Source organism: Callorhinus ursinus, unplaced genomic scaffold (genome assembly GCF_003265705.2).
Source record: "Callorhinus ursinus isolate GAN/ISIS: 27379988/994484 unplaced genomic scaffold, GSC_fseal_2.0 scaffold76, whole genome shotgun sequence".
NCBI lineage: Eukaryota > Metazoa > Chordata > Mammalia > Carnivora > Otariidae > Callorhinus > Callorhinus ursinus.
Genome location: NW_027397138.1, coordinates 3,142,960 through 3,157,832, shown reverse-complemented (window position 1 = coordinate 3,157,832; position 14,873 = coordinate 3,142,960). Strand labels below are relative to the sequence as shown.

The 14,873-nt window shown below is 47.8% G+C and overlaps 1 protein-coding gene across 1 annotated transcript in view; it reads left to right on the top strand.

The window, feature by feature from the left end:
- Positions 1-14,873, top strand: part of FAT3 (FAT atypical cadherin 3) — a 643,793-nt gene that overhangs the window by 589,022 nt on the left and 39,898 nt on the right. Inside the window, exons 21-22 of the mRNA XM_073887135.1 lie at positions 25-222; positions 3,369-4,167. Of these exons, the coding sequence (XP_073743236.1) occupies positions 25-222; positions 3,369-4,167 (997 nt within the window). The remainder of the gene's footprint in view (positions 1-24; positions 223-3,368; positions 4,168-14,873) is intronic.

Genomic DNA, 14,873 nt, shown 5'->3' with positions numbered 1-14,873 from the left:
TTTTTAATATCCTTTTGCATGCAGGAAAACAAGCCAGTAGGCACCAGCATCTTGCAGCTGGTGGTGACAGACAGAGACTCCTTCCACAATGGGCCTCCTTTCTCCTTCTCAATTTTGTCGGGAAATGAAGAGGAGGAGTTCGTCTTGGACCCGCACGGGATCCTGCGGTCCGCCGTGGTCTTCAGGCACATGGAGTCCCCGGAGTACGTGCTGTGTGTCCAGGTACGGCCCCGTCCTCTGGCCGCGTCAGGCCACCTTTCCCTTGTGCTGGTTTCTGCGCCCATTGGATGGGTTTTCTTTGGTGAGCGAGTCAACATAATTCATTACCGTGCAGGCATGTTCCCCTTTTAATCTCAAATTCAATGTCACACCAATAAAAGCGGCCTGTTTGTGTGAAATTTGAACAGAAAGGAAGGGAAGCATCATTGTTCAGAAGGGACATTCCTGTAGTGTGCCAGGCAGACAGTCTCTGGGCCGGAATCTGCATTCTCTGAATTCCTGGCCTTCTACCTGACCCTCAGAGACAGCTCATTGATCAAGGCTTGCTGCCCTATACCGAGTAGAAGTTGCCACATTTCTCCACCTATCAGAGCTACTGATCTTTGTCCCAATGTGACTGAGGCGTATCGTGGGCTCTGCTTCTGAAGAGACCTTAGTTTGGTGAGTTGTCCCAGGGAGGGAGGAGGGGGCCAAGCCCTCGGATGGCCATGGCCTCCCAACATCTCAGCTTCCCCGAGAGCAGTGGCCTGTGTAAAATGAAATAGGACGAAGAGGCAAAAGTAGCAGCTATGGAATGAGTGTGGCTAGGAGCAGGAAGAGAGTTCCCAGGAATTAATTTTGCCCGCACCAAGATTTGGGTCCCATCTGTGAGACAAAGTGACTTTTTTTTACTCACAATTGCCACAGAGGGCAACCCAAGTCATTATTAATGGTAGCAGTAATAATAATTATTATTATTTATATTTGGGTAGCATTTCACTGGGTTCTTTACTTCTTTGGGTAAGTTATGGCTTACTGTGCTCCAAGAAACTTTCCAGATTAATGACTTTTGGCTCTGAGCACGTCAGTGAACGCTCCAGTTGCCTCACACTCCTCCAACGATACTATGTAAGTAATTTTAGATCACAGAATAGGTACCAAGAACAAGGAGAGATGTTTAGTGCCTTCCCATAGAAGCTAGTATGGTTCCTTGCCTGCCGCCTCGTCCTTCCATCCGCAGACACATCCCCTGGGGACTCAGTCCGTGGGAATCTGCCCATCTCGGAAGCTGTACAGCACGGCCTGCCACCGTGTGGCCCGTGGAGTAGAGAGTAGATTCTGCATCTCAGACTTCGGGAACACCACAGAAAGCTTTCTCTTCCTCGTGCCTAAAGTTAAACTACCACCACGTGCTGAGTTTCTGCCTTCATAAGGTCCCCACGTGCATCAGTGACATTTCCTTTGTCCTTTCCCCACTTCATCCTGTACCGCCCCGTACGCTCACGGTTGCAGGAGCCCCTGGGTGACTCCTCTGGCCTCAGCCTCATTCTTTTCTGATACATCCCGCCTCCCCGCCCAGGTTAATCATTCCACTTTGGTTATATCAGTCCCCTAAACCAGGGGTCGATCAGCTACAGCCCCAGGACCACATCTTGCCCTCAGCCTGTTTTTATACATGAAATTTTACTGGAACGTGGCCTTACCCGTTTGTTTACATATGCTCCGGCTGCTTCCACACTGGAAACCTAGTTGATTAGTTGATAGACATCGTATAACCCCAAAGCCTAAAACGATTTCTTACCTAGCCCTTTGCAGAATAGATGTGCCAACTCCTGCCCTGAGCTAGAGCCCCTGTGGCTCCCCAGTGCCTGAAAACGTGGGGTCTCCAGGCCCATACTCTCCGATTTTGAATCTCGGGGTCCTTCGGCAGACATGGTTCTCCAGTCCCGCTCAGTCCACAGGCCCACTGATCTGTCACCTCACACCCAGTGGCTTCATGCCTTTCTGTCACCTGTCTGCTCTCTGACATTTGAGTGAGCAGCCTCTGGCCTGTGAAGTCCACACTCATCACTGTCCTTCGAGGCCCTCCTCAGTTTGACTTCAAGGTCAATCTCATTTGCTAAACTTCTCTCCTCCTACATGGCTTTTCCCTGTCAGCATCTCTGGCTCCCATAGTGGATCACATTAACTCTGATGTACTAAGTACTTCCGGGGTCAGACCTGTGCTAAGCACTTTGCCATCACCGTGTCTTTTAATCCCCACAATACCAGAATCCTGTGAAGGAGGTACTACTCGTATACGCAGATGAAAGGTACAAAAATCGAAGTTCAGAAATGCTAAGTCACTTCCTCGAGGCCAGAGTCGAGATTCAAACTCAGGTCTGTGTGGCGCCCAGGTCCCTGCTTTTACACTGGCTTCCACCTACGAGGACATATCTCCTCCAACCCCATCTGACCTGCAAGGTCCACCTCGTCCCCCCATCCTCAGACACCTCCCCTGGGGACCCAGTCCATGGGAATCTCAATCTGCCCATCTCGGGAGCTCTACAGCACGGCCTACCACCGTGTTGCCCATGGCAGGTGTTCAGCAAACATCTGCTGTCAAAGTGGTTCTTCTATCAATTCTTTTTTTTCTAAGATTTTATTTATTTATTTGAGAGAGCAGAGCAAGAGAAAGAGCACATGAGCAGGGAGGAGGGGCAGAGGGAGAGGGAGAAGCCCGCTGGGAGAGCGGGAACCTGACACAGGGCTTGATCCCAGGACCCTGGGATCATGACCTGAGTGGAAGGCAGATGCTTAACCCACTGAGCCACACAGGCGCCCCTATCAATTCTTATATATAGAAGGAAGACAAAGTTTTTCTCAGGCTACCTATTTTTCCCGTTTCTACATCCCATTTTCTTTTATTCTAAACCTTCATATTGTGTAATTCACAGCTCATGGTATTTCTTGAATGTACAGAAAGGTGTTCCCTGGCCCAATCCAAAGGAGAGGATGCAAAGAGGGCAGATTACTCCTCCGAGTGAGAACACCGCTTTATGCATGACCTTCCCCGGCGGCTTCCGTTCAAGAAGAAAACCAGGCCAGCGTGTTGCAGGCCTATCAGATCTCATAGCACCCTCTGTCCCCCTTCCTGTTCACCCCCAATGGCTAGATTGTGTGGACACGTTTTATTGTCCATAACCGAGTGTGTACGTGGGGACCGCGGGTGATAAATCACTCCTCTGCCTGCGGTGCACATCTTCGGCATCTCGCCGAACAGGAGCAGGGGATGGAGGAAGAAGCAAACGAGGGTAAAGGAGTAAACGTCTCCTCTCTGAGTTGTGTTGGTTTTTAAATGATTCTGCTTTTTCTGAGTTCCTTGCCTTTCTCCCTCTTGGTTGTTTTAGGCAAAAGACTCGGGCAAACCCCAGCAGGTCTCTCACTCCTACATCCGCGTGCGGGTCATCGAGGAAAGTATCCACAAGCCCACAGCCATCCCTCTGGAGATTTACATTGTCACCATGGAGGACGATTTTCCCGGGGGGGTCATTGGGAAGATCCATGCCACAGATCAAGATATGTATGACGTGCTCACGTTTGCCCTGAAATCGGAGCAGAAAAGCTTGTTCAAAGTGAACAGTCACGACGGGAAGATCATCGCCCTGGGGGGCCTGGACAGCGGCAAGTACGTGCTGAACGTGTCCGTGAGCGATGGCCGCTTCCAGGTGCCCATCGATGTGGTCGTGCACGTGGAGCAGCTGGTGCATGAGATGCTGCAGAACACCGTCACCATCCGCTTTGAGAATGTGTCCCCCGAGGACTTCGTGGGGCTGCACATGCATGGCTTCCGGCGCACCCTGCGCAACGCTGTCCTCACCCAGAAGCAGGACACCCTGCGCATCATCAGCATCCAGCCCGTGGCGGGGACCAACCAGCTGGACATGCTGTTTGCCGTGGAAATGCACAGCAGTGAGTTCTACAAGCCGGCCTACCTGATCCAGAAGCTGTCCAATGCCAGGAGACATCTGGAGAACGTCATGCGCATCTCAGCCATCCTGGAGAAAAACTGCTCAGGTCTGGACTGTCAGGAGCAGCACTGCGAGCAGGGCTTGTCCCTGGATTCCCATGCACTCCTGACCTACAGCACGGCGCGCATCAGCTTCGTGTGCCCGCGTTTCTACAGGAATGTGCGCTGCACCTGTAACGGTGAGTCTGGGTTGGAGTTCCCTCGTGCCGCCCGTGATCTGGGTAGACCGGGCCGCCGTTCCTGATAAGCACGCATTCGTTCGTTCGCTCATTCAGCAAAATGTTTACTGACCACCCAGGACGGGCCAAGCTACCATGAGAGATGCCGGGCTGGGGGTAAGCAAGACAAGGGGAGCCCCTCTTCCCGTGGAGCGTACAGACCAGCAGCACAGACCAGCAGGCTAGCATGAGCCCATGCATTAAGTATTGCTAGGGGAAGTACAAAATCCCTCAGGAGGACCCATCAAGAGGGAAGGTCTCCTGACAGGTTGGGATAAAGGATAAGTAGGAATCAGACACATGAGAACAGGTAGGGGAGGAAGAACATTCCAGGCCAGAGGGCAGCTTGTATGAGGAAGGTCCAGAGTAGGAGAGAAGCCCATACCAGGGGAGTGACAGAGATGTTCTGTCACTGGAAGCGGGGTGGGGGGGAGGGGCGTGCATGATGACAGATGAGACCTGTGAGCGGGCCAGGGTTCACACAAGGGCCATTAGGCAGGATGAAAATTGTAGAAATTGCCCCAAGGCAGGAGGAGCTGTGGTGTGCTGATGTGAAGTGAAGAAGTGACAGAATCAGCTGTCTTTCACAAAGAGCGTGCTGGCTGCAGAAGGGAATGGATTAGCTGGGGCCAGGCCAGAGGCAGGCCAACAAGTTAGGAAGCTACTGCTGAGGGTAAGGGCAGTTCGATTTGCTTCAGTGAAAAACGGGCCACTCGGAGGGATTCAGCCCTCAGAGCAGAGGAGATGGAATGGCTCGAGTTTGTTGAGGTAACGAGAGTCGCTGAACCTTGACCTTTCCCGGTCAGAGGCCATAGCTGTCCAGAGTCCCATGCCCATGGTGGTCAGTGAGAAGTATTGCTCTCTGCCTTTTTTCCTCTCTGACACGTGGAGCCATAAATTCACTTCCCTCTTCCAAGAAAATTGCTCCCGGAGTTTTTCTAACCAGCGTGAACTTGGCCCAAAGGGACTGTGGCCAGAAGAGAGGCCATTTGTAAAACATCCCTTTAGGTAATTGGGGACAGGAAGGGCCCCTGGCCTCTTTCCGTTATAGAAAGTTCTTGGTTGCGGCTTGGAAAATAAGCTCATCAGAGCAGGGCTCCTGAGACCACAGCTTCCGCCCACCCCACCAGGGACATTTTGACATCCTCTGAGAAGCCTAGAAAGTGATTGCCACTCACCCTGCCGTACCAGTGAATTCTGTGTTTTGATCAGGTAGATGCAGTGGTGTCGGACCTGCTGAATATGTAAATTAGCTCCAAAGTAACTCAAAGCATTCAAGCTAGACGCTATGCCTTTCTGGCAGATGCCACCAGCATGCAGGATTTATGAGTGCCTGCTGTCTGGGCTTTACCTAGATCTCCGTTGTGGGCAAACTGATTTATGCACCAAAGCTCAGCTAGGGCCTTCCTGCAGCGACTCACAGCAGGGTTCAAAAGAGGTTCACTATAGGGCAGGGCAGAGCCTGCAGGAGAAACTAAACCAGCTAATTAATCCCTGTGCTCCGAGAACGCATTTCAGTCAGCAGACCTCTGTGGTGGCAGCAATGTGCTAACGCTAAAGCTTCAACGTGGAAAAGACACCGCCCACCCCTGCCCTTAGGAGCGGGCTATTATGAGGTCAGCTTGTAAGAGCCTATTTGCAATAATAAGGTTATAATAAATGTTAAGGCAGAGAAAGGACAAGATCCCTGATATGGCCAAAGGGAGGCTTTCTGTGACGTTTCTACACCACAGACCATCTGTGTCCTGGGTCTTGAGGGATGAGTATGAGTTCATCAGGAGGAGTCAGAGGAGGGCTGACGTGACAGAATTTCTCCAAAGTAGGAAATCAGAGAGGTGATTTGTGTTGGAGAGAGGGAGGTTTTTCATGAGACACTAATATTTTAAATGCAGTGAGTTTCGAGTTGGGGGTCTCTGCCCAGGACTCCTAGTCTCTGGTCCCCATAAACCATTTATTCCCGGTAAACCCAGGATGCCGGGAGCTTTTATTTATTTATTCATTCATTCATTCATTCATTCATTTATTTGAGAAAGAGAGCACAAGCAGGGAGAGCGGCAGAGGGAGAAGCAGACTCCCCTCGGAGCAGGGAGCCCGATGTGGGGCTCCATCCCAGGACCCTGGGATCGTGACCTGAGCCAGGGCAGCCGCTTTAATGACTGAGCCACCCGGGCGGCCCTGCCAGAAGCTTTTATGATTCAATCCCCAGACATCCCACAAAGAGGCCTTCTTGGTTTGAAAAGTGAACAATTCCTCAAAGAATGCTGTATGTGTAGATTCAGGCTCTTCCTGGAGCCTCTTCTCACCTTCAAGTCACTGTTGTAATTAAGCTGTAAAACAAAATACTGGATTCTAGTAGTAAAAAGACTTGGAAAAGTCATCTGGCCCTGTCCCATCTTCAGCAGGTGATGTGCGACCATCTCCATTTGATGAATGTGGTAGCTCCGTGCCCTGCCCAGGGCTGTGTGGCTGGTGAGGGTGGCATGCGGATTCAATTCAGGCTCTTCTTGGGCCCCTCTTTTATTATTTGCATCTTAAGAATAGGGGCTTTTCCATTTCTTATGTGAATCACAACCCCAGTGCTATATGCTTTGTAGGAATACTCAGATAGCCTTGTTTTCCCCGGCAGACTGCTGACCAGCATCACAGTACCATCACAGGACAGCCGAGGGGCTCCCAGATGCCAGCATGCATGAATGGGGCTTACCAGAAATGCCCACAGCCGGCCCCACATGCAAATATAACAGTAAGATTCAGGTGAAGCTTAGGAGTCTATATACATAGCCCTGGGTGATTCTAATGCTGGTAGTCAAGGAAAACAAACTTGGAGAAATCCCACAGCAAGATAAAATAGGAAAGATTTCCTGCAAGTTCAGGGGCAAACTCTTAGTTAGAAATAGAAATAGCTCTCACTTCTTTTCAAGTGTCCCCTAATGAAAATACAGTGAGGAACTGTTAAGGAAAGCAGTAGGCATTTCAGGCATTTTCTCATTTATTGGACGGAGAGGTAATTGAATTCAGTAATTGCCCGCCTAAAAACACGTGCACACGTGTGTGCGCACACACATGCACAACTAGTATTGACTGCGCCTCGGTTTGCCCTGGGAGCTTGGCAGATACAATAAATGGACTTTTCCACCACTTGGTGGAATAATTACGATGATAAATAGAGGTAGCTGCCTATTCTGAACTGTGTAGCAATATTTATACAGATCTGGCCTTGATATGCTCCTCCCCACTTCCAACTCCTCTTTCTCTCCTGCACAGTTTTTTGGGTCCAATTAACAAAATTAGCATCTTGAACCAAAATGCTGAGTTGCTTTGACAAAATGGAAGCAGACTTGAATTTTAGTGCCAAATAGGCTCATTAAATTCCAGCCACCGTCGAGCATCATGTTTGAACTGAACTTCAAGAGATACAAAGTTCTGATGTCACAAGATGACTCCTGGTAAACTTCACAAGTTTAGTGAACTTCAGCACTTCAGGAAGAAAGCCTCATGCCAATTTAAACGCACAGGGAATGAAGGGTGCTCTGTGGGCTGTCCTTGATGCTCTGTCCTCTTGTTGTCCCACCGGGCTGTGCTGATTGTCCCTTTTGTAAAAATGTCATTGACTTTTCAAAAGTCCAATGTAGGGGCGCCTGGGTGGCTCAGTCATTAAGCGTCTGCCTTCAGCTCAGGGCATGATCCCAGGGTCCTGGGATCGAGTCCCGCATCGGGCTTCCTGCTCAGTGGGGAGCCTGCTTCTCTCTCTGTCGGCCACTCCCGCTACTTGTGTTCCCTCTCACCCTCTCTCTCTCTCTGACAAAAAATCGAAGTCTTTAAAAAAGCAAAAACAAAAGACCAAAGTCTGTCATAAAAATCTATCAAAAAAAGAGCCCATTGTCCAGGAGAATGGACTCCCTAGGAGACCATCAGAGGTTAAGCCCAGGGTGTTGATGGCGGTGACAGCCAGAGCTGAAGGGAGCATCGGCAGTGGGGGAGCAGGGTGGGGGCCAAGCAGAGTGTGAGCAACAGCTGCCCTGCCCTCAGCCATGGCCTATGGCACTGTCACCAGAGTTCGCTCGGGGAGGGGAGAGCAACACTGCAGCACATCACTGAGGGCGATGCCCACTGAGCTAGCTCTGAAAGGGTACGTAGAATCTGGCACGTGCTCCAGGCCGAGGAGCACGAGAGCCAAGGCCTGCAGGGGAGAAGCAGGGACAGGCTTAACAATGAACATTTACTGAGCGGTGACCAGTGACTGCACTGTTTGTCCAACATACATAATTGCATTTAACCCTTCTAATAACCATAAAGGCAGGGTATCATTAACCTTCCTCAGAAGTTAAGGAGACTAAGACTTGGGAAGCTCAGCAGACTTGCTCAAAGTCACAGAGCTACGCAAATGGCCGGCGCCATGATTCCCAGCGGGTAACCTCAAGCATGGCTCCCTACTACTTCCGCACCCATGTGAAAGGACCTTCAAAGTTTCCAATCCAACCTCTCACCCACGACAGACATCCTGTTAACTACATTCCTGGCACAGTAATTTAGCCGGCCTCACAACCTCCCAAGATGGACCAAGACAATCTTCTCCCTTCTAGTGCACCAAAATCCACCTCCTTGTAACGTCACCCAGCTCATCCATTAGAGCCACCCAGAACCTGACTCGTCTAACTCCTCCTATACAAGCTGCCCTACAGATACTAAAGGGCAGTTGTTGTGACCCCTTGAATCCTCTTTTCCTACACAAACTGCAGAAGTTCCTTTGTTCCTTGGCTGCAAACAAACAGGAGCTATAAACAGTTGTAGGTGGTGTAGTTAGGGCACAGAGGAGGGACAAAGGAGGGAGTCCTCAGTCCTGTTGGAGGAGTCCATGAGAGGCACTGGAAGCAGTGAAGCTTGTCCTCCTGGGTCTTTGCCAGGCAGGGGATGCACTGTCAGCAGAGAGAGCACTGAAGAGAAAAGCCCAGAGATTTGGGGTATCCGTTCATCTGCTCATTCACTCAGCAGTGATGTGGATACGTTGCCAGGCCCTGGGCAGGGTGCAGGGTGCTGGAGGTATAGAGGTAGGTGAGGCTGCCATCGTTCCCGTCCTCAGGGAGCACGACGAGCCAGCATCATACACTGGACAAATGACAAGGATGCTGGGGGGTCAGGATAGTCCTGGGGAGGATTACAGGGGACAGGTAAATGGAGTCGGTGATAGGCAGCCATGGTAGTGCACTTCTTTTTTTTTTTTTTTAAGATTTTATTTATTTATTTGAGAGAGAGAGCCTGAGAGAAAGAGATCAGGAGGAGGGGCAGAGGGTAGAGGGAGAAGCAGACTCCCCGCTGAGCAGGGAGCCCGATGCAGGGCTCGATTCTAGGACCCTGGGATCATGACCTCAGGTGAAAGGCAGACTTAACCGACTGAGTGACCCAGGCGCCCTGGAAAGCACTTGTAATAAGCACCATAAAATAAAATGACGAAGCCTTCTGTCATTCAGTAAGACACTTAAAACTTAGCCTTGATGAGTTTTTAAAAAGCAGAGAAAAATCTGAGATTGGGTTTGCCTTGGGCTGGGGTTTGTTAAGGCCAATGCTCAGAGAAGAAAGCCAATAGTCCTCACCTCAAATAACCTTCAGTGTAGTCTCTGAATCTTAACCTGCAAACTGGGAAGTTTCTATTTTACATTCATAACAGCTATGTCTCTGCAGATCTTCATCTCCAGTACACAAGTCTCAACATGCCAGGAGAGGTTTAGAGGTGTCTAGCCTAGCCATGACACCAGCTTCTCAACGTGTGGATCTTCCCTTATCTATTCCACCCACACACAACCGCCCCAGAGAGGATGTCTTAAATGAAATTTAAGCTAAACATCCAGAAAATATGGCTGAGCCAAGCAAACACCATTCCAGATGATTCTGTGCTTGTGGGAGAACCACTTAAGAGACCACTTCAAACCAAAGAGACCTCTGGAGAATATGTTTTAAAACTTCATGCAGGTCAAGAATTAAGAGGAAAGCTTATTGACTTGTGCAGCATTTGCTAAGACATGGCATCTTGGCAAAGTGTGTGAATTCAGGGTGTAGGATATTTACCGTTAGTTATCAGATCCACAGTGTAATGAGGCAGAAATGTACATGAAGAGGTTGAATCAGCTCCAAGTGATGGTGATAATAATGACAGGTAGATACTGATGTATTCTCTCAAGGCATAGACTTAATCCTGGGGGCTGCAGGAATGGCAGCGAGACCCTCCAAGACCCCAAGAGGATCACCATTCCCCTCTGTGCAGGTTCCAAAGCTCTGAAGCTGCTGCTCCAGTGAAATGTACATTGTCAGCTCTGTAGAAAGTGGCCTAAATTTCCACCTGAGCAACGCTTCAGAACGTGGAAACCTTCTTTCGGAGAATAGCCACATCCTGTGCACCTTTCTCCCATGCGAGGCTGCGTACAGGGCTGTCTAGAAAGACCACCTCTGCCCAAGACAAGGTGGCCAAGGGGCTGACCCCACAGGGGCCTGGGACGCAGACGAATAAAATGGCCCAGGCTTTAGCTTGTACCTCCCAGGCACACAGTATTTCATATCATCTATCAGTTTACAAACCACGAATTTGACCAAAAAAAAAACAGCAAGAAAAAGATTACAATTGAGTTCAGGTTTCTGCCATGGGGCTGAGTCAAACTAGTGTCTCCAGTTTTGAGACCTTGTAATAATTTGTTTTTACTTTGTTTTTCCCTTTAAAAATTGCTTCCACGGGACACCTGGGTGGCTCAGTCGGTTAAGCATCTGCCTTCGGCTCAGGTCATGATCCCAGCGTCCTGGGATCGAGTCCCAATGAGGTTCCCTGCTCAGCAGGGAGCCTGCTTCTCCCTCTGCCCCTCCCCCTGCTTGTGTGCTCTTTCCTCTCTCTCTCTCTCACACACACACACAAATAATAAATAAAATCTTTAAAAAATAAAAAATTGCTTTCACATACATTAGCCCATTTAATCCTCACAACTCTATGAACAGTTATTATCCTCATTTTTCAGAAAAAGAAATCAAGACTCAGAGAAGTCAAGTGACCTGTTCAGAGCCACACAGTAAATAAGTGGAATAACTGGTCAGAGCCAAGATCTAGGCCTGCAGCTTGTCACTGCAGATCCTTTCCTGTTACGATACACTAGCTTCTTGAGGGGACCTGGGCGTGGGGCACAGACTTTCTCTGCCTGTTCCGTGTTCTCGGAGTTGCTAGAAACATCCGATCCTTCTATCCTGCCACAACAAATGGCATCGGTCATTTTGATAAAGTGGGCCCCTTCTCCCTTCATGCTAACTCTGGCACCAAACTGATGGATGCCGGGAGATGCAGAACATGTCGGTCTAGACCCTCCACCCCCCAAGTTGTCGCTGATCACAGCGCAAGCTAATTAAACCTGGATTATTTAATGATAGTTAATAAGATAAACTTCCTCCCAGAGGGCAATGGGACCTGACACTGTTGTCTCGTAACTATTACTATGATAAGGCACCGTCTGCCATCAGAAAGATGAGCATTAACACATGCAAGCAGTCGAGCCACGCGCTACGGCTAATGTATGTGAAAGCAATTTTTATTTTATTTTTTAAAATGAGCATTAACACACACAAGCAATCGAGCCACTCACTACAGCTGGCTCATTCCCATTCCCGTGAAACACATGGTCTTTCAGACTTAAAATAGTAGGTGTCTATACTTCCATGAGAGGGGGATGATATAAACGTGGGATTTCTAAAAACAAGTTAACCCCTCAGCATCCATTTAAAGCACACTGGGTTTCATGTTGCTAGAGAATGTAGGGCTTTGGCTGGAAAGAGGCTTATTATTCCCAGGAAAGTGACCCCAGGACCCAAACGTCTAGGTGTATCTGAGGTCAAAGGACACACAACATTGTTCAGCATTGGCATACAAAGGTCAAGTCCCTCTGACAACATATATGTCAGAAAGGACCTAATATCTTATCCTAATTAATAGGGAAGGAAAAACTACAGTATTGTACATGGGGAATATTTAGTTTGGGGAAACCTGTTTCTCGTAGCCAGAAGTCTTTCTCTATTTGGAATAGACCGCATTTTGCGCACATGCTCACATCTGTCCCCAGCTAAGGACGACATTACGTTTTACACTGACCTCTGGATTCTAATCTGCCTTCCTGCTCTCTTGAGCCACGGGAGAGCGGACCGACCATGAGCAGAGTGAGCTGACAGAAGCAGCTGGAGTCTGAATGTTTACGACTGTTCCCAGCCCGGGCTGAGACTTGGTGGGGGAGGCCCCGGAGGATTTTTAACGCATCAAGAGATAGATCACTTGCCAAGAACTGTCCCCTTTGCCTTAAAAAGCCTATTAAAAATAAAAAGAAAGAAAAGTAAACCTATCAAACTCAATGGCTGCTAGAATGACTAGAAATATACTTATTATATATCTAATATGTATATTAATATTATTACTTTTTAAATGCACATATTATAATACTTACACTAATGTATTTTTTTTTACATATCCTCCAGCTAGAGTTTTTATAATGGGCACTGGATCTAACATAATCCATTAACTTAGTGGATGTAATTGTATGGGTTCTATGGTTATGACATGAGGAAAAAAGAAAAAGCTTTGAGTTTGAATCCCAGCTGCTGGTCTGAGTGGCTTTGGCTTTACCCCAAGATAAGAGAGATGGTGACAGAATAAGAAGCGTGTGCCAGCTACCAGGGCAGGGCTGATGGTAAGAGAAACCGTAAAAAAAATGTGGATAAAAGGGAGAAGTACTCAAATGCTGGGATTTTCTTTTTTGTGGGTTTTTTTTTTTTTTTTAGTGTTCCATGATTCATTGTTTGCATATAACACCCAGTGCTCCATTCAGTATGTGCCCTCTTTAATACCATCACCAGGCTAACCCATCCCCACACCCCCCTCCCCTCTAGAACGCCCAGTTTGTTTCTCAGAGTCCATAGTCTCTCATGGTTCGTCTCCCCCTCCAATTCCCCCTCCCTTTGAATCACAGATCTGTACCTCTGAAACAAATAATACATTATATGTTAAAAAAAAAGAAGAAGAAGAAGAAGAAGATAGCAGGAAGTCAAATGCTGTTTTAATATGAAATACTGTGTTTAGTTTTTATTATATACGCTTACAGCTGTTTTTGTTTTTTTTTTAATCTTACCATAATTCCTCCAGGAGAAAATACCTTTACTGTCATGAGTCTGAAATTATCTAGCCCTCTTTTCCCCCTTTGAATTAGTGGCTTTTAAACTGGACTTTTAATAATGCACAGTTTCTTAACAATAGAGCCTTGCACTACAGCAGAAATGGGGTCTATGCCGCTGTGTCTCAGAAACAGAAACGTAGAGAAAGATATCCTTCAGCTGGCGAAAGCAGGACACGGAAAAAGTCATGTCCGTGTAATGGGAAGAAATAGATTTCTTAACTATGTAAATTACTGTTTCTGTGTCTATTTGGAAGGTGATGCCCAGGTAATTCAGAACTACATCTATTGGATAGAATGCATTTTGTGATTATCTATGCACATGGCCACCTTCATGTGGCCAAGTTTAGTGTTGGGCTGAGTTAGCATCTTTGAGCACATACTAATGAGTCCACATTTAGGAGCAACCTGGAAGTGTGCAAGACCATCAGAAACTGACATGTAGCCATGCATGGAGACAGTGAAGAGTCAGCTGGTAGAGTTGTGAACTTTTCATGAATGAGCATTAACCCACACAACAGTCGAGCCACTTGCTATGGCTGGCTCATTCCCATGAAACACAGCCCCTTGTTCCTAAAAGGATCTCAGCCTTCAAGCCTGAATTTAAAATGTTCCCTTCTTTGGTGAGGACTTCTGACATTCTCCCAGGAAACACAATTGTCCCTTCTCTGGGACCTCTATCAAGGTGCTTACCTTATTGTATAGTCCTCATGTGTTTGCTGGTTGTTTCCCGGAGGGAGGAAGAGGTGGCCTTGTTTCCTGTCATCTATGTATGTCCAGGCTTGGGGCACCTGGGTAGCTCAGTCAGTTAAGCGTCTGCCTTCGGCTCAGGTCATCTCAGGGTCCTGGGATCAAGCCCCGCAACGGGCTCCCTGCTCAGCAAAGTCTGCTTCTCCCTCTCTCCCTCTTTCCCTTTCTCTCTTTTACTTTCTTTCAAATAAATAAACAAATAATCTATATGTCCAGGCTTATCACTTCTTTGGCCCTAAAAAAAATTATTTGCTGAATGAATGCACCAAAAATTATCTTAAAACTGGTTATCAAAAGCACTTCGAAGCAGATCATAAGGTGGTAGAACAGCTGTTTTAAATGCATAAATATTGAGAAATACATGGCAGGAGTAAAAATTTCTTGGGATGAAAATAAGAAGATGTATTTTGGGGCACTTAATGTCTTTTAGAACCATTTGTAGAGATCATTCCAAGTTTTCAGTTGAAAATCCCTTCATCTTCTAAGACTTTGTAAGCTGGATCATTGCCAAGAGTATCTTTCATGCCTGAGCTCTAAACCGGTGGAAAATAGGATTTATGAATTCTGTGTGTGCTGGTGCCACTTATATTGCTCTTCTCAAGGATTACAGTTTTTAAATGTTTACATGTAGTTAGCATTAAATGTCTGCTTTCCCCTGGACAAAGAATTGACTGTATAATGGGACAGTATGCTTAATGATGAGGAAAGAGTTAGGACGGACGGGAGTTTGGT